General features: G+C 37.9%; 1 protein-coding gene across 2 annotated transcripts in view; it reads left to right on the forward strand.

The window, feature by feature from the left end:
• Window positions 1–5,615: 5,615 nt before the first annotated feature.
• IRAK3 (interleukin 1 receptor associated kinase 3) overlaps window positions 5,616–25,659 on the forward strand; it is a 48,623-nt gene continuing 28,579 nt past the window's right edge. Inside the window, exons 1-3 of one of the 2 annotated variants that reach the window (XM_090273569.1) lie at window positions 5,616–5,865; window positions 17,630–17,812; window positions 24,989–25,053. In XM_090273569.1, coding sequence (XP_090129695.1) covers window positions 5,715–5,865; window positions 17,630–17,812; window positions 24,989–25,053 — 399 coding nt within the window. In that variant the 5' untranslated portion in view covers window positions 5,616–5,714. The remainder of the gene's footprint in view (window positions 5,866–17,629; window positions 17,813–24,988; window positions 25,054–25,659) is intronic. The other variant, XM_090273570.1, reaches the window with a different exon arrangement.

The following is a 25,659-nucleotide window of genomic DNA, read 5'->3' on the forward strand; positions in this document are numbered from 1 at the left end:
AATTTTGTTTGTGAGTTTATTTTGTTCATTAGATTCCACATATAAGTAAAATTATATGGCATTTGTCTTTCTCTGACCAGCTTATTTCACTTACCATAATACCCTCTAGGTCCATCCATGCTGTTGCAAATGTAAGATTTTATTCTTTTTTATGGCAAACTAATATTCCATTGTATATGTACTACCACTTTTTTATCCATTTGTATATTGATAGGCACTTGGGTTACTTCCATATTTTGTCCATTGTAAATAACTGCAATGAACATAAGGGTGCATATATCTTTAGAATTAGTGTTTTGTGTTTCTTTGGATATATACTGAGAAGTAGAATTTGTTGGGTCATAAGACAATTCCATTTCCAATTTTTTGGACCATATAGACTGTTTTCCATAGTGGATGCACAAATATGCATTCCTAAAAACAGTGCATAAAGGGTTCTTTTTTCTCAACATCCTCACCAACACTTGTTTATTGATTTAATGATGATAACCATTTTGATAGGCGTGAGATGATATCTCATTGTGCTTTTAATTTGCATTTCTGTGATGATTAGTGACATTGACCATCTTTTCATATATCTATTGGCCATCTGTACCTCCTCTTTGCATAAGTGTCTTATTCATAGGAAAGCATTTTTAATTCTATTATTTTACAATAGTATTAATCCCTAAATTTAATGAGCACTTTCTATAAACCAAGATTTTTGAATGAGATAATGCTTAATCATGGAAGAAAAGTAGGAGCCAATCAGAGAAGAGTGGAGTGATGTAGGCAGATTCTCAAGGGACGAACATTGCAAAAGAGGGAGAGGGGCAAAGCCCAGTGAGAGTAAGTAGGGTATAGATGGCAAAGAATAGCTGGATAAACAAAGGCCAGATTGCCATATGCTATACCAAATGTAGAACTCATTGGAGAGTGTTCTGACCAAAATCAGGAAAGAGGATATTGTATTAACGTAAAAGAAATGATGGTGGCAAATTCAATGAATCAGTGAATATTTGTGATATTGTTTTCATTCCAATACATCGATGAGATGTAGATATATCCAGAATAATGTCATCCCAGGGTCCCTGGGAAATTTTTTTATGAGTTTACATTTGCCCAGTACCTACTTTAACCATCATACTCAAAAGACTTAGTAAGTGGAACTCAGAATAGCTGTGGAACTGTGCATTCTGGAGCTAAATTCTTAAACTTTATGTTATTGGAAGCTTTTGTCAAAAGAAATAACCTCACTTCCATAAAGGTAAGCCAAAAACACCTTATATTTTATGACTTTACAGACAGTTCATAAGCATATTACCCATTTTCATATAAAATTGTAACAATAGGACTTATTGTATAAAACAAACTCTAGTTGAACTGGCAACCCATCTTTTTACTGACTAAAAACAGCATTAGCAAAGTTCGATTCCCTACCTCTTACCAATTACAAGAAATAAATTCCAAATAAATGGCGGATCTACATGTGAAAGACAAAAAAATAAAACTTTGAGAAGATGATATAGTACCTTGCATGATGATTGGCACAAACTAGACCATCTCCAGAGCTCATTTCATTCTAATATTGATGATAATGCTAATACTGATGATCTTCATGTGGTTGCAAAATGGATCCAGAGGTGGCTGGAACCGCTACATGTTCCTATGCAAATCCAGAGAAAGACTGAGAGATCTGAATAAGACTTGGTTCCCTGAAGGCCAAATATTATTGCCAATTTCAGTCACATGCCAACCTGAATCTCAGTGCATAGATCACTGCCGTTATAAATTTGGAGGTCAGAGTGGACCTTCGCCATGTGGAAAGAGCATACCAGGCAAGGTAATAACTAGCACAAAGGTTCTAATGTGGGACTCGACCTGGTGTGTTCAAGGACCAGCAAGGAGACAGAGTGGGTAAAGCAGAATGAATGAAGAAACAATATCAGAGGGTAACAGAGTAGAGTGGGAATAGGAAGGGGAGAGAGAATTCAGACAATATAAAGAGTTTGACTTTTATTCTGACTGAAATTAGAAGCTAGTGTTGTCTTTTGAACAGAGGAGAGACGTAATCAAATTTGACTTAACAGGATCACTCTGGATGCAGTGTTGAGGAAAGCTGGTAAAAAAAACAATAGTGAAAGCTACCTTTAGTTAGGAGACAACCGTAGTAATCAGACAAGATATGATGATGACTCAAACCTGGGGTGGCAGCAGTGGAAGTGGGAAAAAGTGTCAACTTCTAGATATAGTCTGAATAGAATCAGTGAGATTTGCTGGTGAGATTGCATGTGGGCTGTGGAGAAATAGAGGAGTCAAGGGTGACTATAGTTTTGGGCTTGAACAGCTGGAAGGATGGAGTAATCTAGAGGGGAGAAATGTGAGTGAAATTACATTTGGGAGACATGATCAAGAGTTCAAATTTGGACATGAGCCTGAAGTTCAACAGAGGTCTGGGTTAAGCATACATGGCAGTCCTCAGTAGATATACGTTATTTAAAGCCTCAACATTGGTTGAGATCACCAAGGGAGTAGGTTTAGATAAAGAGGAGAGCCATGGACTGAGCCCTGGGCTCAACCTTAAGAGTTAAGGGAGAATAGGAGGAACAACAAAGAAAGCTGAAGAGTGATTAGTGAAGTTAAGTGAAAATATAATATATGAGAATGTGGAAGACAAATGAAGAAAATGTCCAAGAAGGAGATGATGATCAACTGTGTCAAAAATTACTGATAGGTCAAGTAAGATGAGGACTAAAAGCTATTATATTTAGCAGTGATGTAGACATAGATGACCCTGAAGAGAGCAATTTCAGTGGAAGAAGGCAGGGTGGTTCTAATTAGAGTGGGTTTAAGAGAAGGTATGAGGAGAAAAATTGGAGACAGCAAGAATATTCAATACTTCACTACAAAAAGGAGCAGAGAAATGGGGTCATTGATAGAAGAGGATAGAAGTGGTATTAAAGAAGTTCTTTTTTGTTTGTCTTAAGGGGAGAAGAAATAACATCATATTTGTATGCTGGTGGGATTGATCAGTGAAGAGTGAGAAATTGATGGTATGGCAGAGAGTGAGAACTGCTGTCTGTCCTTGATGTCTTTGAGTAGGAGACAGGAGATAGGACCTTAGTACACAAATGAAGGATTAGGGTTAGATAAGAGTCTAGGTAATTCAACTATAGAAAATGGGGGAGAGTGTATGTTGGTAAAAATTCTGCCAGGTAGGTCGACATGGTAGCGAGATTCTGTGAAAGTTTTTTCCTGACACATCAGTATTCTCAAGAAATATTCTCAAGGTCATCATCAGCAGAGCATGAAGATTGGGGAGAAGATTATGGGAAATGAGGAGAAAAGAGAAAGCCTAAAACAGTTGTCAGGGAGACCAGAAGAGTAAATAGACTAAAGGCACATAGTGTAACTGCCTGGCAGCATAAATGACCCACTTGAGAGTCATGGCTTTGATTTTAAATTAAATCCAATTAATAGGGTTTGTCCCCCCACCTCCACCAGCTATAACTAGGTGCATGGTGCAGAACCCAAAATTGGAAGATTAGATTTAATCAGGATGGTTGATTTGCCAAGAAAGTTCAACAAAATGAGAGAGGAGCATGAAAATGGAGAGCATATGCAAAGGAGGAATTATAATAATTGAGTGTGGACTTAGGGATAAGGAGAAAAATGAGGACCTCAGGAGGCTGAGACCAGATTTTGGATTCGTATTCTGGTGAGAAGGAAGGATTATTGAGGTCAGAGTACTAAAGGGAATGCAATGCAAGGACAGGCAGTGTGGTCAGAGGGTGGATTCATAAAACAGAAAGTATGGATGGAGTGCAGTTATTGATGACAAGTTCTAAGGGATGGTTGTTCATACAAGTGGCTGAAATAGGGTGGAAGATAAGATCACTAGGGGAGAGGAGTCAAGGAACTGAGTTCAGGATATTGGAAAGATCATAATCTATTCTACATATGTTTTAAATCACCAAGAATTAAGGCAGGGTTGGTTTTGAAGAGAATTACCATGAGAAAGAGCTATATAATCTAAAAATCAGGAGACAGAATTGAGGTTGGGGGGGCAGAAGATGACAGCAAGAATGAAGAGTAGTGGGTGATAGAATCTGATTATATAGAATTCAAAGTTCAGAGGTAATTCTAGGGAGTAGGATAGAAGCATGGTCTGATTCTAACTACTTACACTGAAAATACAGGAGATTTCACGATACAGATTTCACATACGAGTAATCTGGTTTTCACCTAAAATTCTTTCTTTTTTGTAAGTCAGAAAATCTGACAAAGCAGGCCTTGCTGACTGCTCCTCTCACCCACAATGATTTCCTGGCTCTTCTGTGTATCTGAGTTTGGCTCCCCTGTTTGAGCAATTCAAGAATTACCAAATACTAATGGTATCTTGCCTCTGTTGCTCACCTCATTCATATAGTCCCTTTGAGAGGTATACAGGACCTCTTAAGCATGTACAGATTGGCAATAAAATCTTAGCCATTCGGATAAAGGGATATAGAAACTCTTGTCCAGATAGCATCGCCTTTACCAATTTTCAAAAAATTTGTTGTGAGATAAGTGAGAGTGACTTCAGAAATTCAGGTAATACTAAATGAAACTGTATCATCATTGTTGATTTCTAGGGGGCGCCATTTCCAAACAATGCAAATCCGAAAGGTTTCAAATAGGTGTTGACATTTTTTCAATTAATGCTAGTTGTTCACTCTTATAGTCATTAAGATTGGGGATTTTCTCATCCTTTCTGAAGCATCTCCTCTTTTTTGTCAGTAATATTTGTATCATGCCTGCTGGGGGATGTTACAGCATAAATGGTAGAAGATTTCAAAACAATAGTCAATTTTACTTAAACTCCATGTTGAATGCAAAAGGAAGATACTGTGAAGCCCTTTGAGGAAGGACTAAGTGGTCAAACAATATTTCATCAGGAAAGCCCAAAGAGAAGAGAACATAGTAAAACCAAATACAGTATGGAGAAAGGGACAGCCTCGTGAAGAAAATGACTACAATTTTATTGTACTTCGATCTCTCTTTTGTTTTTCTGTTGTTGGCATTTCTGTACATCTTTTCCAATAATCAGTTCATATACACACACTGACCTGTTTAAATTCAGTGAAAGCTAGGAGGAAAATGTGCCAAAACGTTTAGAGTGGTTGTTGGTTGTCTTTAGCTGAATGAGGTTTTGGGTGATTATTTTCTTCTTTCAATTTTTTTCTGTGTTTTCCAAGTGTTCCTCAATGTATCGGTTTTGTGACAGGATAAAAAGAAACAAACTTTTAAAATAAGTAATGACAAGTCTCAGATCCATCCACGCCAGGAGCGAGTCGTGCTAGGGCATTCCGACTCTCCATTCCTTCTGCAGTTCTGGTCTTCCTCCAGCTTTCACTGTTTGCTTTGTCTCTTCAGTCACGTGCCAATGCCGGGGGAGTGGGAAAAAAACAAAAACAAAACCGACTCTTTAAAACTTAAGCCAACGATAAGGAATCGACTGAGGCACGGAGACCCCACGGCCAAGCCGGGTGTCCCCGGGGACATCTGTGGGGAGCGGCACTTTGCGTCATGTGGGGCCCGCCCCTTCCAGGACCTGGGCTCGGCTTGTTCTGCTGTCTCGGCCGTCGTCGTGGGAGCATGATTTCCGCGGTTGTGTAACGGCTCCTCCCGAGCGTGCAGAGGCCTGGGCTCCGCATCCTTTCTCCTCCTGGCCCCTGGGGCCGGGCAGCCGAGCCATGGCCGGGGCCGGGGCGGCGGCAGGGAGCTGTGGGGACCGCGGCGCACTCTCGGTGCACACGCTCCTGTTCGACCTGCCGCCCGCGATTCTGGGCGAGCTCTGTGCCATCCTGGACAGCTGCGACGGCGCGCTGGGCTGGCGCGGCCTGGGTGAGTGCAGCCCGCGGTGGCAGACGTGGCCCCAGGAGGGGCCGCGCGATCTCTGCGCTCTCGCTCCGTCCAACGCGCAGTAGGCGCTGCGGGGCAGCTCTGCGCCGTCCTGGACGGTGGCGTAAGCGAGCCTGGCTGCCGCAGCCTCCGGCGGGTTCTCACGGAGAAGCTGCCCTTTCCCCGTGTTGGAAAGGATGCAAACTCTCTGAGACCGTCCCAAGAGCTTCCCCTTCTCTTTAAAAGAAATTTTGAGTATCGCTGCAAGAGTCAATGAGTGGAGGTTTGGGAAAAACAGCTACCCGAGTGAAACCATCTAATGTTATCAACTATTCCTGCCTTACTTGGTTCAGAGCGTTGTAAATTAGAACGTCTAAGTGATGCTTTCTTGTCATCATTGCTAAGTTACTCTAGATTGGTGTTTTCAATGCACTCTCAAGTGACCACCTGCGAAACGCTGAAGGAAAATACTGTTTGTAATTAATGTGGCTCTCATCTTTTGTAATTATCTTATTTACCAAATTTAATGGAATGAAGATTTATGCTAGAGAATGGCTTTTTTTTTTTTAAATCTGGAAAGTTGGCTTCAAAACTCCATATTATGCAGTCATTGAAATGTTGAGGAACTGCCTGTTGAAAATGTTGAGTGTTGCCACCAGAAATGATTCAGACAAAAAATCTTTGCTTTGTTAAGCACAGGCATTTTTGGTAAGCTTTGCTCTCTGTGATGTCACATTTAATTTTAGTTGAAAATAAACACGATTATGTTGAAACAACTTAGTCTCGAGTCTCTGAAATAGCTGTTTTTCTTACCAAGAACAGGAGAAGGCCTATGAGGAAAAAAGTTTTAATTGTTGATGAATAGTCACACTTACTGGAATGTGGCATTGGGCTTCTAATTATATAAAAATTGTTTATATATTAAAAAGTCTGTAATTTAAAATTATGACTCTTAGGTAAATGCCTCAGAAAAGAATACTTGAGTATTTGATTTCTGAAAAGCATAGGCATTTCCAGGATGCATTTGAGATCTTTTTAAAATGGATGATGGCATTGGCAGTTTTTACACCCATTGGTTTGCTAAGGTTACGTACTTTGTGAGAGAAAAATGTTTCAGCCCAGTCCACAGCTAAAGTGAAGCCAGGCAGGTGTTATAAATGAGTAAAACTTGATGGAGACTTTGAAAATGGAAAAACATATGTCTCATTTAAAAGGTGCAGTTAATAATTAGCCTCAGGCCACTGCTGCTTTTCAAGTTCAGCCCAGTGTTGCTGGATCTCTCTGTTTTTCTCTCTCTTCTTTCCTCTTCTCTCTCCATTAAAATCCAGATATTCATATTTTACATAGGTTGTCTCATATAACCTTTCCAATTGTCCTATGAGGCAGGGTCTGTTGTCATCACCAATGTTTTAATAGGTGAGGAAACTGTGGTACAAATTAGTTAAGTAACTTGCTTTCAAATAGACATAGCTAGGAAATGACAGAGCCAGGAGTTGAACCATGGCAGTCTGAATCCAGGGCATGTGCGCTTACCCACAGCCACTTTGTACTTTGCATTTCCCAACTATGGCGTCCTTGAAGTCACAAATACTACTATGCTCTTTATGCTACATCTTACAGCCTCCGTAAGGTATAGCCGTTTCTGCCATGAAAGAACAATTCAGTGAGCCATTTCAAACATACAGCTCCATGTTTCTAATTGTGGAAATACATGAAGGCCACCAAAATGAGAAGAGCAAAGGCTGTTTATTCAAAGCAAGGAAGTCAGCCACCATCACTTGCATCTGACAGACACCAAGGCAGGCAGAGAAGTAGAAAAACTTTATAGTGGAAAAAAGAGAAGGCTTCAGGCATGCCCTGATAGGAGGCTGTTGGCATGAAGAAGCTGTAGATGAGCTTACTTATAGTGGCGCATCCTATGTGATTGTTTAGGGGTACATGTTTGATTTCCTCCATTTGGCCCTAAGTTGGAAGCAGGGGTAAAAATTAGGGAACCTGTCAATTATTAATCAAGTCCTGATCATTTGGGTCCAGTGGCTACAGGAGTTATTGTTTGGCTTCCTGGACTAGTGGCTACAAATACCAACTTGACTTCCTAGACTGTTTCCTGTACATGGTAGATTAGTTTCCTAGGCTGGCTGGCACATGTTGTGGGTCAGACATCCATTTTTACATATAGTCTGGCCATTGTTCTTTTGCATATTTGTTCTGTCATAGGGAAAGGATCTAAAATGTCTATCTTGATTCTCCAGCTACAGCTCATTGTGCAAGGGAGTTTTGCCTACTGACAGCCTAGACCACATAGCTCTGAAAGGAGAGCTGGAACACATCAGCTGCTTTATGAATTGTTGGCTTGGTAAGAAAGGAAGACTGACTCAGTCCAGGATAGTTGAGGGTAACTGCCTATGTTAACTATGCTGAGTTTTTCTATTGGCCATTAAAAGAGAAAGAGGGGAAGAGGTGCAGGGAGAGAAAACTTGACTAGAAGGAGATAAGAGATTGCTGGGGAACTGAATTAAGGAGACAGCCCCTTTTATGCTCAGTACAGCTGAGAGCCTGAAAATACAGAATGTCCCAAAATTCCATAGAGAAAACAACTTTAATAGTAACAGGTAAGACTGTCTTGAGCTGAAAATGACTCTTGATGATGGTGAGTATCAGGCTGTATTTACAAAGGTAGCTCTGACATTGGTAAATCATGGCAGCTTCTATGATATGGTCAGGGTATACACAATAAGGTAGAACACCTTCAATGATACAAATGCCCAGGCTTCACCCCTAGAGCTATTGATACAATAATAAGTCTGCATAGAGCAGCCGTTCTCAACCTGTGGGTCGCAACCCCTTTACGGGTCAAATGACCCTTTCACAGGGGTCGCCTAAGACCATCGGAAAACACATATATAATTACATATTATTTTTGTGATTAATCACTATGCTTTAGTTATGGTTGGGGGGTCACCACAACATAAGGAACTGTATTAAAGGGTCACGGCATTAGGAAGGTCGAGAACCACTGGCATAGAGGGTCCAGCATCTTTCTGTTTTTTGCCAAGCCCTATAGGTGAGTCTGAAGCCCAACCTGGTTTGGGGGCCAGTGCTTAGGCAAAACTGTCTTCTTTAATAGCATCCTAACATAACAGTTATTTTACCACACTCTTATTACTCCCTTTAATTCTTTTTATCTTTAAACAAAGTCTACATACTAATCTTCAAATCACTTGTATCAAGTATTGTTATTTAAAAGAGTATAATCACAAGGTAGTCTGTTCTCTGGTTGATGTTGATGATTTTATGGCTATATAATGAAAGTAGAGCTCTAGTTGGAAAATGTTATTTATCTTACACTACGTTGTAGACATGATGACGTGTAGACAGAGCCTCTGGTGACAGACAACTCATTTCACTCGAGTTACAGCCGAGTGATATTTGAATTAAATTGTTCAGAGCACAACAGTGATACACTGAGAAGGAAACCCTTTTTAAAAATATTGTTTAATGCGCTATATTCAATTTTCTTCCTCTAAAAAAGGAAAGAAAATTATCATAGAAATTACTAATCACTCTAAAACAAATTAAGTATAAAATCACATTAAATGTATATTTGAATAGTCAATAAAGATTTTAAATAATCATAATAATAATAGCTGCCAACTATTGAGTGTTTACTATTTGCCATACACTGTGTGCTAAGCACTTTATATGGATTATCTCATTTAGTTATCACAAAATATCTATGAGGTTGGTACTGTTCCTATTTCTATTTTATAGTCAGGGAAACTGTCAAAAAATTTAAGTAATTTACTTCAAGGCACAGTCTAGTAAATTGCAGATTAGGATTCTAACTAGATGATCAGACTCCACAGCCTACACTCTTCTTAAAAAATGTTTAAATAGATTATTGTTTAGCACAGTTTTAAATTTACAGAAAAATTTAAAAGATAGGATATAAAATGGACTCTGTATCCTTCCCGTATACTCTTTACCTAGTTTCCCTTATTATTAACATCTTCTTTAGTATAAGACATTTGTAACGATATTGATACATTATTATTAAAGTCTATACTTTATTCAGATTTCCTTCATTTTACCAAACATCCCTTCTATCTTCCAGGATCCCATCTAGGACTCCACATTACATTTATTTATTTATTTATTGTTTCTTTTTTATTTTAATTTATTTTTTTAATATGCATTATTGATTATGCTGTTACAGTTGTCCCAATTTCTTTTCCCTTTGCTCCCCTGCACCCAGTGACCCCCTCCCTCCAGTTGTCCCTGCCCTTAATCCATGCCCTTCGGTTGTACATATAGTTCTCAACATCTTCCTGTCTACTCCACTCCCTCCTACTATGCTTCTTAATTCCTGTACCATCTCCTTCCCTTTCCCCCCTCCCCCTCCCCACTGACTTCCCCCCAAAATGTTCCCCATACCTATAATTCTTTTCCCACTCTTGTTGCCTACTTAGTTTGCCTTCGTTTCGGTTCCTTAGTTTCTGTTGTTGGTTGTTGCGATAGTTTTCATTTTAATGTTCATAGTTTTGATCCTCTTTCTCCTAAACAAGTCCCTTTAACATTTCATATAACAGTGGTTTGGATCTGATGAACTCCTTCAGTTTTACTTTGTCCTGGAAACAATCTCTCTGCCCTTCTATTCTGAATGACAGCTTCACTGGACAGAGTAATTGTGGTTGTAGATTTCTGCTTTTCATTACTTTGAATAATTCTTGCCAGTCCCTTCTTGCCTGCAGAGTTTCTTTTGAAAATAAAGCTGATAGTCTTATTGGGACCCCTTTGTATTCTCTCTTTATCCTTAATTTTTGACATTTTGATTACAATGTGTCTTAGTGTGGTTCTCCCTGGGTCCAGTTTTTTTGGAACTCTCTGTGCTTCCTGGACCTGGAAGTCTATTTCCTTCCCCAAGTTCAGGAAGTTCTGCTTCATTATATTTCCACATAATTTTTCCATTTCTAGTTCTTCTTCTTCACCTTCTGGCAACCCTATGATTCGGATGTTGGCTCACTTATAGCTGTCCCATAAGTTTCTGAGCCTCTCCTCATTCCTCTCACTTTTTGTTTCTTCTTTCTGCACTGGCTGACCGTTTGTTCCTTCCCTATGTTCCAATTTGTTGATTTGATACCTGGCTTTTGTTCCCTCACCACTAGTTTGATATGTGTTTTTGTTCATTTCAGCAGGACTAGCCTTCATCCTTCCCGGTCTTGGTTAAGATATGCTGTTAGGTCTGTAAGCATTCTTATAACCAAAGCTCTGAACTGTGCCTCAGAAAGATTACCTATCTACTGCTTTGTTAGATTAGATATTTGCTGCCTAGTCAGCTGCGTCACCAGGATCTCTATCATGATCTGTGCCACCCTGACAGTTTTGTATTTACCTTTGCTTCCTGGGCGGGGCTGTCACACCTCCTGTGCTATAGGGGGTGGAGCCCTGTGCACCCATCACAACTGGGTGACCCTTCTCACCACACTGTGGCATTTTTGCCGTCCTGTCGCTGTCACTGCAGCTGCCACTGCCAGCACAGCTTGACCTCTCTGCCCTGGCCTCGCCCCTCCCACCCGTCTGGACAGGCACCACTTCTCCACAACTTCATACATTGGACTTCCATTTATTTTCTGGAACTTCTTGTTATTTCTGGTTCCACGGTAGTTGTATTTCTTCCTAGTTGTGGAGGGAGATGGAGTGTGTCAGTCCATGCCTCCATCTTGGCTGGAAGTCTCCACATTACATTTAGTTGTCATGTAATCTTCACCTCTTCTTGCTGTGATAGTTTCTCAGACTTTTCTAGTTTTTTGGTAACTTTGACAATTTTGAGGAGTACCGGTCAGTATTGGTCCACTGTTTTGTACAATAGAATGTCCCTTGACTGAAAATTTTCTGATATTTTTCTGGTGATTAGATTGAGTTTATGGGCTTTGGGGAGGTACCACAGAGGTGAAGTATCATTTTCATTACATCACATCAGAGGTACACAATATTTACATGACTTATCACTGTTCATGTTAACCATGGCTAAGGTGGTGTCTATAATGTTTCTACACTTTAAATTACTACTTCCCTCTTTCCATATAATACTCTCTGGAAGGAAGTCACTATATGTGGCCCACGATTAAGGAATAGAGAGTTATGCTTCCACATGGAGTAGAGCCTATTTCTTTTCTTTCTTTCTTTTAAAAGATTTTATTTATTTACTTTTAGAGAGAGGGGCGGGGGGGAGAAAGAGAGGGAAAGAAACATCAATGTGTGGTTGCCTCTTGCACACCACTAACTGGGGACCTGGCTGGTAACCTATGCCTGTGCCCTGATTGAGAATTGAACCAGCGACCCTTTGGTTTTGAGCCAGCACTCAATCCACTAAGCCACACCAGACAAGGCGAGCTTGTGTTCTTTTGACCACCATGTTATTTCTGCCATCTTTAATGTCCTGTCTAGAGCTCACTTCTACTAAGTTATGGCCTGTTTTTGTTTTTGTTTTTTGTTCCCTTTTATGGTAAAATTCTTAAAAAAGCTATTTATACTCTAGCTCCTTCATTCTCCATTGAATCTGCTCCAATCAGGCTTTTAGCCCCCACTGCTTCATTGAAATTCCTCTCCTACAAGGTCGCTGTGGCTAAATCTGATGGTCAGTTCTTCATCTTATTGGACACAGTGAATCATTCCTTCCTCCTTGAAGCGTATTCTTTATTTCTAGAACATCACACTCTATTTACTTTCTTCTCTTTTTATGGGTTCCTCTTTCCCTCTCTGATATCTTAGAGTGGCCCTGATATTAGTCCATGAACCTCTTCTATTTATCTACTATTCCCTCTATCTTGTCAATTCCCTTTTGTGCTAATAACTCTCAAATTTCTAGCCTGGGTCTCTCTCTTGAACATCAGCACCATCCATCCACTTGCCTATTTAACCAACAATTCCAACTTTACAGTCCAGAAATGCTCCCCTTCCCCAAAGTTTTACTCCATTCCAGTTAATGGCAATTCCATTCTTCATTTGTTCAAGCCAAAAATATTAGTCTTCTGTGATGTCTTGCTTTCTCTCACTAACCACATCCCACCTCTCAGGAAGTGCTGTTGACTGTGCATTCAGGATCAAGCTAATAATCTGACCACTTTTTACTACTGCCACCACAGCCACCCTGGCCCAAACCACCTTCAGATCCCATCTGAATAATTTCAGCAGCCTCCTAAATGGGTTCCCTGCTACTGCCCTTGCCCTCATTCAGTCTCTTTTCAACACAGGAGCCAGTGTGTAAAGCATATGTGTAAAGTATCTTATGTCATTATCCTATTCAGAACCTTTCAGCAACTTCCCATCTCACAGTAAACACCAAAGTCCTACATTGCTTTTTCTCACTTCCTTCTTTTTTGCTCGACTCTAGCTACATTGGCCTCCTTGGACATGTAAGGAACATTTTCTTTGTAGAAAACGTTATTGAGGCTTACTTCCTCACTTCCTTCATGTTTTTGATTAACTATTACCTACCCTGCCCACTCTTTTAAAATTGACATTCCCATGTACCCTATGCTTTATTTTTCTCCATGTCACTTACCCTTCTCCACATACTTTATCTGTCTTTGTTTATTTGTTTATTGTCCATTTGGAAATAAGCTTCATGAGGGCAGGGGATTTTTGCTTGCTTTGTTTTCTGCTTAAAATTGTACCTGGTACAGAATAGTCATTAGGTGAATGAATTAATGAACAAACGTCTGTTAAACATCCAAAACCTTCTTGGGCAGAATCTTAAGCAAAGCATTGTACCACGTCATAGTCTCTGCTTCTAAGGATTTTCAAATTTAATGAAGGAAACAGATCTATACAGGTACTATACAAAAATTAACAAGGAAAGATAGTGTGGGTAAATAGTACTGATCATTACCTGGGTATGGATTCTGAGTTCCAGACTGAAATGTTGTTGTTGAGGGTGAACTGTTCTTAAATTCTCTCCCAAAGGTAATGGTAGGTCCTACCTGAGTCTTGGATTGAGAGAGCAGAACAGATGGGGGGATGCTAGAAAAATCATGTCAGCCCTTTCCAGTTACTAAGTTATGAGTCTTACTTAGATATTGGGGGAACAAGTACACGTAAGCTTAAATATGAATGAGTATTAATTCTTGTAAAATTTCCTAGCTAGTGGGTATTGATTCTATGGTCTGGAAAAAGGATTTGAGCTAACTTACACTTCTAAAATTTGTTTTACTCTTTTTGGAATTAAAAAATATCTTTAATTTTAAATGTTCTTTATTTTTTTAAGCCTAATTTTTTGTGTGTTTTGTAGGAAGAAGGGAGAGAGGCATCTTTTTCCCCCCATTATGTTATCTCAAAGCAAACTTTATGAGACTGCAGTTTTATTTCCTAGGGGTTTTAGCACATGGTAAATGCAAATAAAAAGGATTCCAAATAGGGATGTGTTGCAGTTTTATAAAAAACCCCTTAAGACACAGATTTGCATACGAGGAGTGATTTCTGCAGCTGAAAACCCCAGTGGCTAGCACTACCTAGATAGTCTTGCCTCTCAAAACAGAGCATCTGAGTACCTTTGAGTACTGAGTGATTATTAAACAACCAGTATCTTCATATAAACTAATCTCTGAACTTCTCAGATAGACTTTTTGGCTTATATTATGCCAAGGTGCCTTTCGAACAAAAGATTTGCCTTCCAAAAAGTAGTTTTAAATAATGCACATTAAAAAAAAAATTTATCTTTTCATTTAGAATGCTCTTAACTTTAACAATTCAATCATAGAGAAGTTTATTCTTTTTTTTTCCATTAAATTTATTTATTTATTTTTATTGCTCAAATTTATTGTATTTTTTTCCATTGCCATTTTGTCCCCTTATATTCTTTATTTGTTTAGTGCTGTGAACAAACAAAGTTCTATGTCCCGCAAGGGAACAAATATAGAGGGATAAGAGAAAAGTAGGAATATTGAGGAATATAAATAAGGTCAAGAGTTTGCATCCTTTTGCATCAAATTGAAGGTACTGTTTTATAGAATTTGATCTAAATGAATTATACATTTTATGGGTGCTAATAATACTCTATGGGGGGTTTCTAGTCAGAATGCATTATCATTGGACAAAAGCTATTAAGGTTGCACTGTAAATCAGTAGAGGAAGAGAAATGCATTTTATTTCTAGTCCTGGAAGCAAGCCATGGATGCAGTGTCCATTTTAACTGAGCCCAGGGTCAGCTTCACAGCATGAGCTTTTCTAGCTTTCCTTAGACTCATTGCAAACTCGGAACCCTTTGCCTCTGGTCAGTGTTAGGGAACCAAAATCCCCAGCACTTTTGGCATCTGTCCATTCACCCACCAGCTAAATCTCAGACATGTGCTTAAGGAAGAGCATTTTACATTAGCAGTTTTTCAGCCATGTCACAGGGTGGGAGAGCACAGACTCATGGACTGTTGCACTTTTAAAAGGAAAATTCAGAAATTTAAAAAAAAAAAAGAAAAGGAAAAATGGGGGATGGAATTATGTGGGAAATCTGATATTCCCTGGAACTTGAAAAGTTAACCCCAGACTTCTTTAATAATTATAAATCATTTCTTTCCTCCTGTGATAAAATGTTTACACCTTTTTATGTGCAAATCTTATATATGAGACTCCTGCTACTATTGCCACCAGATGGATCTTCCAAAAAGTAAAACTTCCATCTTTGCATTAGAAATCTCAGATTGGCCCACCTACTTTCAGGATAAAGTTTAATTTGTGCTAATACTCAGGGACCTCTCTGGCATTCAGCAAATATGTATTGGACATCTATCTGTGTGCTGAGCACATTCTTACAAAGGTAACTTGAGGACGTCATGAAGTTTGTTCACATTTCCTTAAACATAAATCCTCTACTCTAAGCAGCACTGGTCTCCTCTGCCCTCTCATGACCTTTTCTTCATTTCTGTAGCAATTCCCCATTTGACAGGTTCCTTCCTCACTCAGCCTGTTTAAACTTTACCCCAATCCACCCAGCAAAGCCAGCTGAGGTCCCGTCACTCTCATGTTCCCTGCTTGACTGTGGTAGCCCATAAGGTCATCTTCTTTCTTCTTCCTGTTAAATGACGTGCATGTTTTATCCCCGAAATTCAAAGTGCAGAGGGAACAGCTTTATCTAAAAAGACAAGATAGAAAAAGAATCCTGTTATATGCTATATAAATATTATTAATGTATGTGATACATTATGTCTAATAGTCTCTAAATATTAGCCAAATTACTTACTAATAGAAAAAGTAGAAACCTTAATTTTCCCTTTCCTAAAGTTTGCTATTTAGCATTACCTCATTGGAATGTTAATTTTGAGACTAGGAAGCATTTTAAAGGCTGGAGGGGTTTTAGAGTCAGTGCTCATATAATTAGCAGGCCAGGGAAAGGCAAACTAATATACTACATGCTTTGGGAGGGATTACTGCAAAAGACGTTTACTAATGAGAAGTCTGAGATGGCTCAGTGAGGCCGGGACTTGTCTGGATGTGCACCACAGGCTGCTGGCAGAGCCACCACTAAACCAGCGCGTTCCTACATATTTTCAGGAGGCCAGCAATGCTCTGTCTTGATTGGCAGCTTTTCATTTTAGAAGACAGTATAGTCCATGAGGCTCAGAGTTCATTCTTTTGCCTTTTCTCCAAACTGAAACTCCAGTGATTTTTTTTTTTCTCCCCAGGATAGCGTACCTTATCCAATAATTCCTTTAAAAATTGGCCTCTGTTTAGAAATACTCATAGTTTTAAACTTGGCTCAGGCTCCAGAAACCACTCCTCCAGGAAGCCTTCTGCGATGTGCTCATCTTCAGTTAGGGACCCCTTTTCTTGCTCCACTCACACTTGGTGCCTGCAATTACTACACTGATTTGCAGTATTTCCTCCAAGAAATTTTAGAAATAGGTAGTGTTTATGAAAAATGTGCTTCAACCAAATACATAGATTATATTATCAAAAAGAAATACATTACAGTTACCACATTTTTGCTCTAAAGACCCCCTTCTATTTTTTAAATGATAAGCTATCTAAAATATATGTTAGCATTTGGATAGTCCTTGCCTTTTCATAAGGCATCTCTTCAAAGAGATGAAGGATGAATATATTCTTGCTGGAAGTTAAAATACTGAGTAAAGGCACACACATTCCAATGTAATGATTCAGTCATTTTATTGTGGCTGTTTTTGCCTCTACAGCTTAAGCATGCTTTCAGACTGAATGTCTCTGCTTTATCTTCCCTTGTTTGATATGTACTCACAAAAGTTTCCACTCCCTTTCCCTCTCTTCTAATAAAATGAGACTGAAATAACAGAAAATTTAAGATGAAACTGTGTGTGTATTCGTCAAGATGAACTGTTATGCTGCAGTAACAAACTCTACAAAAATCTCAGTGGTTAATGTGACAGAGGTTTACCTTTTGCTCATGGGGAATACAAAATAGGCCTAGAGCATCTTGTAAGCCAGAAAGTAAGGAAGTGTTCCAAAAATGGTGGGGTTTGTCAAAAGAACACAGGAGCCTACATGAATGGTCAAAGCTGGAACACTTTTAGCAACAATATAGATAATGACAGTATTGGCTTTTAACCTATAGAATAAATATTTGTGAGTTCATGATGAAATAAATAAATTAGTTAAGCAAATGGGGGAAAGCATTAGGGGAAACTGGGTGAGGAACTAAAGTTAGTTCAAAATAAAAAACTATAAAAAATTGAATAAAACACATAAGGCACACAAAAACAAGTATTCCAATAAAGTGAACTCTTCTTTGGTTCTTCCACAGCGGAGCGACTTTCAAGCAGCTGGTTGGATGTTCGTCACATTGAAAAATATGTAGACCAAGGTAAAAGTGGAACAAGAGAATTACTTTGGTCCTGGGCCCAGAAAAACAAGACCATCGGTGACCTTTTACAGATTCTCCAGGAGATGGGACATCATCGAGCTATCCATTTAATTGCAAACTATGGTAAACATTGATTTTTATTTTATGGCTCTTGGTCCATTTTATAGAAATTGTACTTTGTAAATATAAATGTTGCATTTTATTCAAGAGAGTGACTAGTCATGCTATATGTTACTGACTTCTTACAAGTGGCATTTATCTGAAGTGGGCCTTACAGCTTCACATTTTGTTTTAGTGACTGACACTTTCTTACTGCCTAATTTAAACAACACATTCCTTTCTACCACTTTATAGTTTGGGGTTAACATTTTTTTTTTCTTTACTTACAAACTACATCTTTCGAAATGTTTTATTCCTAGCAATGCACATCAGCTCTCTGCCCCAAACTCTAAAACTCTGAATCATAAGCATAATCAGAATCACAGCATGAGTAAAATATAGATAATGCTATAATTTGTTTTTATCACATGATTAGATGTTAAGAATAAAATTGGATTTCTACCTCCATATTTTAGTACGTTTGATAGACCTCCAGAATAACTCTGGGATTTCTCTTTTATCTGTCCTGCTCTTTTTTTTTTTTTTTTTGCCATGGCCTTTGACTCTGCCTTACCTGTTCACTATATATTTCACAGTGGCCTAATTCTTTCTGTCTTGTTTGTTTCTCATGCTGTGTCATGACTTACTTTAGAGTAACCTGATAAGTAAAAACTCATGAAGTTTTCTTCGTTCGTTCTTTGTCAATAAAATAATCTCCTAATGTTACCTGTTCTGTTTACTCCACTTTAGATTTATTCACTTCTACAAGAATGACCTTGACTGATCTTGGTTTGGAAATGCCTTTGAATTAACATCCTATAATTTGCTTCTTTCATTCAGGAATATTTTTATTTCTGTATATTTGCACACATACTCTTTGATAATATACTTGAGCCTCCAAATTTTGCACACACAAAGAAGAAATCCTGGGAGATTTGTACCAGAAAACTGTAGCTTCAGAAGGTTTTCCATGTTGATAGAACATTAGACAGTTCCCAATAGGCTTCCACCATTATATTATCTATATAACTTGGCTAACTCCTTTTTGTTGTTTGCACACTATTTCTTCACTTAGTTTTATAGAACAGAATGTTTCACTGTGAAGCTGACTGATAAATTTAAAATGCAATGAGTCCTCGGGAACTATAAATTCAAAGCCTTATCATTATCTGAGCCTTTTCCAGCCAGTGAAACCACCCACACAGCTTGCTGTTCACAGTATAAACTCATACCATTTTGATGGGACACATGGGTATATTTTATACATCAGTGTTCTGAAATATATTTCATAGTATCTTTTGTTTTCTGTGTTGTTTATGCAGCAGAGAATGATGTGGACTGTAAGTAGACAACAGTTTCACATTCTTGGCTGACTGCTAGTCTGTTGCACATGCAAAATTGATTTTATTTTTTAAATGGGAGATGAGCTGATTGGTGGAAAGACAATTATTTACCTCCCTAGTACCAGAAGACAGGTAAGTCTGAGATGAAGTGGAGGATAGCACCTTGCTTGGAGTCCTTTACTGAGGAAAATAGCATTATTTAACTGCAATTTATTGAATGGATATTGCTCTGAGAAATCACCCAGAGACCACTGTGGGATCAGGCAATGGGCTTATTGAGGGAACAAGGGGAAGTGGGTGGAGGGGAGAGGCAACTCCCAGACCAACTCAATGGCCCATAGGAACAAGGGGAATGGGGATTGGGGAACGGGGACTCCCTGGACTCCTGGTCCTCCTTGTAGGCCCATAGGAGTCCCACCCACACTTCTTTTTATACCTGTCAACCACACATTTTGGTGAGGGTGAGTTTGCTTATCAACGTATTCAGTAGGTCATTTACATCTCATTGCTTCCCCCACCACACCAGGTTAGTTAACATATCAGGCTAGGTTCATTACCATTTACCCTGGGAACAAGTTCAGTCTATCCACATATCCTTTAGGGACAACTAAGTCCAGGGCCAGGTTGATTAGCATATACCAGAACTCCAGGTGTGCATTCTAGCTGCCTCCATGTTCTGACAGATATTTTGAATTATCTTTAAAAGCATTAATTGTATAGGTTGTTAAAAGCGATAATGTGACGGTTCACTGGAAGCTAGTGTAGCCTGCTGAACAGATGTCTTTTATGATAGCTACTCACTGATTTAAGAATCAAGATAAAAAGATTTAGTCTTTGTTGCTACTTTGGACAAAGTTATCAGTTATGCAAATAACTCATTATCCATCTAGATATCCATTCTGGCCTACCTTTTCTTAAAATTGTTCAGTTTGGTGGGGTGGTTTTATTTTCAAAATTTCTTACCTTTTATTTGCTAACCTCCAGAGATTACTTTATAGACTTGGATTTTCTTATGAGTCCTTCTGAGAAAGGCCTTGTATTTCCTGCAAGTCATCATCCCTGCAATTCTGCTGGCTGCATAGGTGGTTTCTTCACATCCAGAAAAAATTTCCCTCAAGTCTCAGGACAAAACCAAGTCATTTAAGAAAGTAAAACCTTTACATGCTGCTATTATATTTCTGGCATGCATGTCTTTACATATCATTTTGTATTTATATTTCAATGATCGGCAATTGTTTTTTAGTTTTGATGTGAAATCCACAGCTTTCTATGGGCTTCATTTTGAGTCTTCCATTTTATATAATAATTATTTTCTCTCTTTTTAGGAACAAAAAAAGAACAATGACTTTAATGCCCTTGCAGCCCCCAAACTTCAAATTTTGTTCTACATAACAACACCTTATTTAGGATATTTGTTATGTTATTTTTTTCTTGCCTAATTGCCCTGACTAGAATCTCTAGAATATTGCTGAATAAAAGTGACAAGAACAGACATCCTTTTCTTGTTGCTGATGTAAAAGGGAAAATATTCAGTTTTTTACAATTATGTGTGATGTTATCTGTGTGCTTTTCAGAGATGCTCTTTATCAAATTAAGGAAATTCTCCTCTATTCCTATGGTTATTATTATGATAGGTTATTGGATTTTACAGATTTTGGTTTTCATTCTATTAATATGGTGTATTTAACTGATTGATTTCCACATATTAAGCCAATATTGGATTACTGGGATGAGTCCCACTTGGTCATGGTATATAATCCTTCTTATATGTTTCTGGATTTGTTTTGCTAGTCTTTTTTTTTTCCCTGAGGATTTTTCTATCTATAAGAATAAGGGATATTGGTCTGTAGTTTTGTCGTGATGTTTTGTCCTGCATTGATTTCAAGAAAATATTGTCCTCATAGAATGATTTGGGAGTTGTTACCTCCTCTTCTATTTTGGAAGAATCTGTGAAGGACTGGTGTTAAAGCTTCTTTAATTACTGGTAGAATTCACTTGTGAATTCATCTAGACTTGAACATTTCTTTGTGGGAAGTCTTAAAATATTAATTCAGCCTTTCTTTGTTATAGGTTTATTCAGATTGTTTATTTCTTCTTGAATTAGTTTCAGTAATTTGTGTTTTTCTAAAATCTGTTTATATCATCTAAGTAATCTAAATTTTCACATATAGCTCTTTTTTATTGAATTAATTGGGGTGATACTGGTTAACCAAATTATATATGTTTTGGGTGCACAATTCCATAACACACCATCTGTATACTGTATTGCGTGTTTACCACCCCAAGTCAAGTCTCCTTCCATCACCATTTATCCCCTCCATACCCTCTTCCACATGCCCTAATTCCCTACCCCCTAGGAATCACCACACTGTTGTCCATGTCCACGAGTTTTTTCTTTTTTTTCATTTTTGCTCAGCCTTCCACCCTCTCCACCCAGTCCTCTACCCCCACCCCTCACCCCCGACAGCTGTCAACGTGCTCTCTATTTATGAGTCTCTCTCTGTTTTGCATGTTAGTTCATTTTGTTCCTTAGGTTCCACATATGAGTGAAATCATATGGTATTTGTCTTCCTCTGACTGGCTTATTTCATTTAGCATAATGCTCTCCAGGTACATACAGTTGTTACTGTATTCCGTTATAATTCTTTTTATTTCTGTAAGGTTGGTAGTTTTGGCTCATGTTTTGTTTTTGATTTCAGTAATTTTATTTTTTCCTCTTTCTGGATGAGTTTAAATAAAGGATTGTCAATTTTGTGATCTTTTCAAAGAAAACACTTTGGTTTCATTGGTTTTTCTCTTTTGTTTTTCTATTATTTATTTTATTAATTTCACTTTAATATTAATTCTTTATTTCCTTGTGCTTCCTTCAGTTTTTTTTTTTTTTTACTCTTCTTTTTCTAGCTTCTTAAAGTGTAAGTTTAGGTTATTGATTTGAGACATTTCTTCTTCTTTAATGTAGGCATATAAAACAATCCTATACACAATTGCTTCAAAAAGAATAAAATGCCTAGGGATAAACCTAATCAAGGATGTAAAAGACCTGTACTCAGAAAATTATGAGACACTGAAGAAAGAAACTGAAGAAGATACAAATAAGTGGAAACATATACCATGTTCATGGATAGGAAGAATTAACACCATTAAAATGTCCATACTACCCAAAGCAATCTATAGATTCAGCACAATTCTTATCAAGATTCCAATAACATATTTTATAGAACTATAACAAATATTTCAAAAATGTATATGGAACCACAAAAGGCCCCGCATAGCAACAGCAATCCTGAGAAATGAGAACAAAGTTGGAGGAATCACGTTACCTAATATCAAACTATACTATAAAGCCATAGTAATCAAAACACTATGCTACTGGCATAAAAATAGACACATAGATCAATGAAACGGAACAGAGATCCCAAAAATAAACCCATATCTTTATAGTCAATTAGTATTTGACAGAAAAAGCAAATACATACAACGGGCTAAAGATAGTTTATTCAATAAATACTGTTGGGTAAACTGAACAAATACATACTAGGCCACCTTCTAACATCACACACAAAATAAATTCAAAATGGATCAAAGAGTTAAATGTTAGACCTGAAACTATAAAAATCCTAAAAGAAAACATAGGCAGCAAAATCTCAGATGTTACCTGTAAGACTTTTTTATTGGATATATATCTCCACAGGCAAAGAAAATAAAAGAAAAAATATACAGAAAAAGAAAAAATGGGAATACATCAGATTAAAAAGTTATTGCACTGCATAGGAAACCATCAATAAAATAAAAAAACAACCCACAGAATTGGAGGACATATTCACTGATACATCTGATTAGGGGTTAATATCCAAAATTTTAAAAGAACTTACAAATCTCAGCACACACACACACACACAAAAAAAAAACCAACCCAATTAAAAATTGGGCAAAGGACCTGAATAGACAGTTCTCAGAGGAGGCCATACAGTTGACCAATAGACATATGAAAAGATGCTCAATGTCACTAATCATCAAAGATATGCAAATTAAAACCACAATGAGATACCATCTCATACCTGTCAGAATGGCCATCATCAATAAATCAATAAACAACAAATGCTGGAGAGCATGTGGAGAAAGGTGAACCCTTTTGCATTGTTGTTGGCAATGCAGACTGGTGCAGCCACTGTGGAAAGCAATATGGGGATACCTCAAAAAATTAAAAATAGATCTGCCTTTTGACCCAGTGATCCAACTTCTGAGAATATATCTGAAGGAACCCAAAACACTAATTCAAAAGAACATAAGCACCCCTACATTCATTGTAGCATTATGTACAATCACCAAGATATCAAAGCAGCCCAAGTGTCCATCAATAGATGTAAGGCTGTCTGCCTCCAATGCCCTGTCTTGGTGGGAAACTTCATGTCCAGCAGAGGTGTCAGGATCATGGCAGAGAGAACAGATTTACCCAGGACACTGTATTTTGTCTGGAGGGATGAGAGGCGGAAATCTCTCTAGTGGAGAAGAGCACAGAATTCCTGGCTTCTGTGCCCTTTATTGAGGAGGGGATTCGGGAGATACAAGGTCAAGGCTTATGAATCATCAATAAGCTTTTATACGCTTGAGTTACAGTTGACAGTTACTGATTACAGTAAAGAACACAGTGACCACTCTGTGTGAGGGTTTGTTAAACATCCCATTGCCATATTGACATCAGGTGCAAGGCTTCACACATTTTTAGCTACACACTGTTTATAGTTAACTAAGAGATAAGAAAAGCAGAGCAAGCTCTAAAGCATAATGTGCATTCTTTAAATCCAATTCCCATGGAAACCTTCAATCCTGTCTGCCTTTGCCTTCCTGGTGTTCCGGTCAGTCTGATGAGGCCCCTAGCAGGAACCCGGCTCACGGCTTCTGGGCTACAATTCTCAAAACCACACAGAATAGTCCCCTACATAGATGAGTGGATTAAACAAATATGTAACATTTACACAATGAAATACTACTTGGCTGTAAAAAAAGAAAAATTTAGCCTTTTCAATAACATGGATGGACCTGGAGAATGTTATGCTAAGTGAAATAAGCCAGTCAGAGAAAGAGAAGTACCATATGATTTTACTTATATGTGGAATCTAATGAACAAACTGAACTAACAAGAAAAATAAGATGGACTCAAAGATGGAGAGCAGGGTGAAAGCTGGTAGGGGGCAGGGGGCAGGGGATGGAGAGACTTAGCAAAAAGGAGAAAAGACTAATGGACATGGAAAACAGTGTGGTGATAGCTGGGGGGAGAGGGGTAGAAGGGGACTAAAAGGTAATGTAAAAAATATGCAATAAAGATTAAATTTTAAAAAACAAAATTGGGGAATGGTGGTGGGTATTTGTAGTGCTTAACACACACACACACACATGCACACACATAAACATACATCTAATAACCTTATAGCACAAGATAGGATAAAAAATAAACCCTGGGAGATATAACCCCATAATTGCAAAAAAAAAAAAAATTAAAATACATATACAGAAAAGATGATAACAATGTTGCTTATACCTTCCATTTTTTTACTTTGTATAGTTACTATTTTAAATAGTGTCTAACAATTATTTAAGGTAGATATTCATGTTTTAAGTGAACCAAAGTATGTTTGTATAATATTTGATCATTAAAAACCTATTCACACACATAAATTTGTAACTATTCAATGGGAATGAAACGGAGCTTTAGAAATGAACAATACTGTCAAAGTGTTTATTTTTACAGTCTCAGAAAAGAAGACCCCCAAGTTTATTAGGAACATACGTTTTTTGTTGTTTGCTTGTTTGTTTTTTTGTTTGTTTTTGTATCTAGCTCCCCTTATTTCTCTTTCAGGAGCAGCTTTGAATCCCTCAGAGCAGAGTCATCAAGGAGGTGGATTTCCAAACACGTTCTTCAAGGTAGAGTGTGTATGCACAGATAATGACCCTTGAACTCTGTTGCATACATAATTGAACATAAGGATGAAATTATCTGACATAAAAATGGTGGACTTGAAGGTAATAATTTAAAAGCAGAAAGCCTCAGCTCTCTCGCCATCGATTCTTTACTTATTTGAGGATTCAGAAAATTAGAGATTAGTAAATGTTTGAAGAGTTAATAGCTTTCTCCTTTCAGTAATCTGATATCAGAGATGAGGCTTAAAACTATTAAAGGTACTGTGAGTTATGCATTTGTCTCAGCTTTTCATTTCCAGTTCTGATTGCTGTTTTGCATATTGCTCTTAGCTTTTATTAAAGCAGATCAGCAGTGGTCATTTTTATAGCAATAAAAGTCATTTAAAATTGACTATAACTATGGCATTGACATCTGAGTTTTCACAGTTGGCCCAGAAGCCTTAAATATATATATGGCAATGAATACTACTGAATAAAATAAAATAATTTTGCTTTCTACTAGCTCTTTCTAAATTAGATTTCACTCTGTTGAACTGTATAGTCCCAGTGCAGGCTTTGGATTCTGTTGAGGATCTGTTCTATCTAGACTTATGAAACTGAATTTCTTTA

The sequence above is a fragment of the Furipterus horrens genome, unplaced genomic scaffold (genome assembly GCF_987537825.1).
Source record: "Furipterus horrens unplaced genomic scaffold, mFurHor1.1.pri manual_scaffold_4, whole genome shotgun sequence".
Taxonomy (NCBI): domain Eukaryota; kingdom Metazoa; phylum Chordata; class Mammalia; order Chiroptera; family Furipteridae; genus Furipterus; species Furipterus horrens.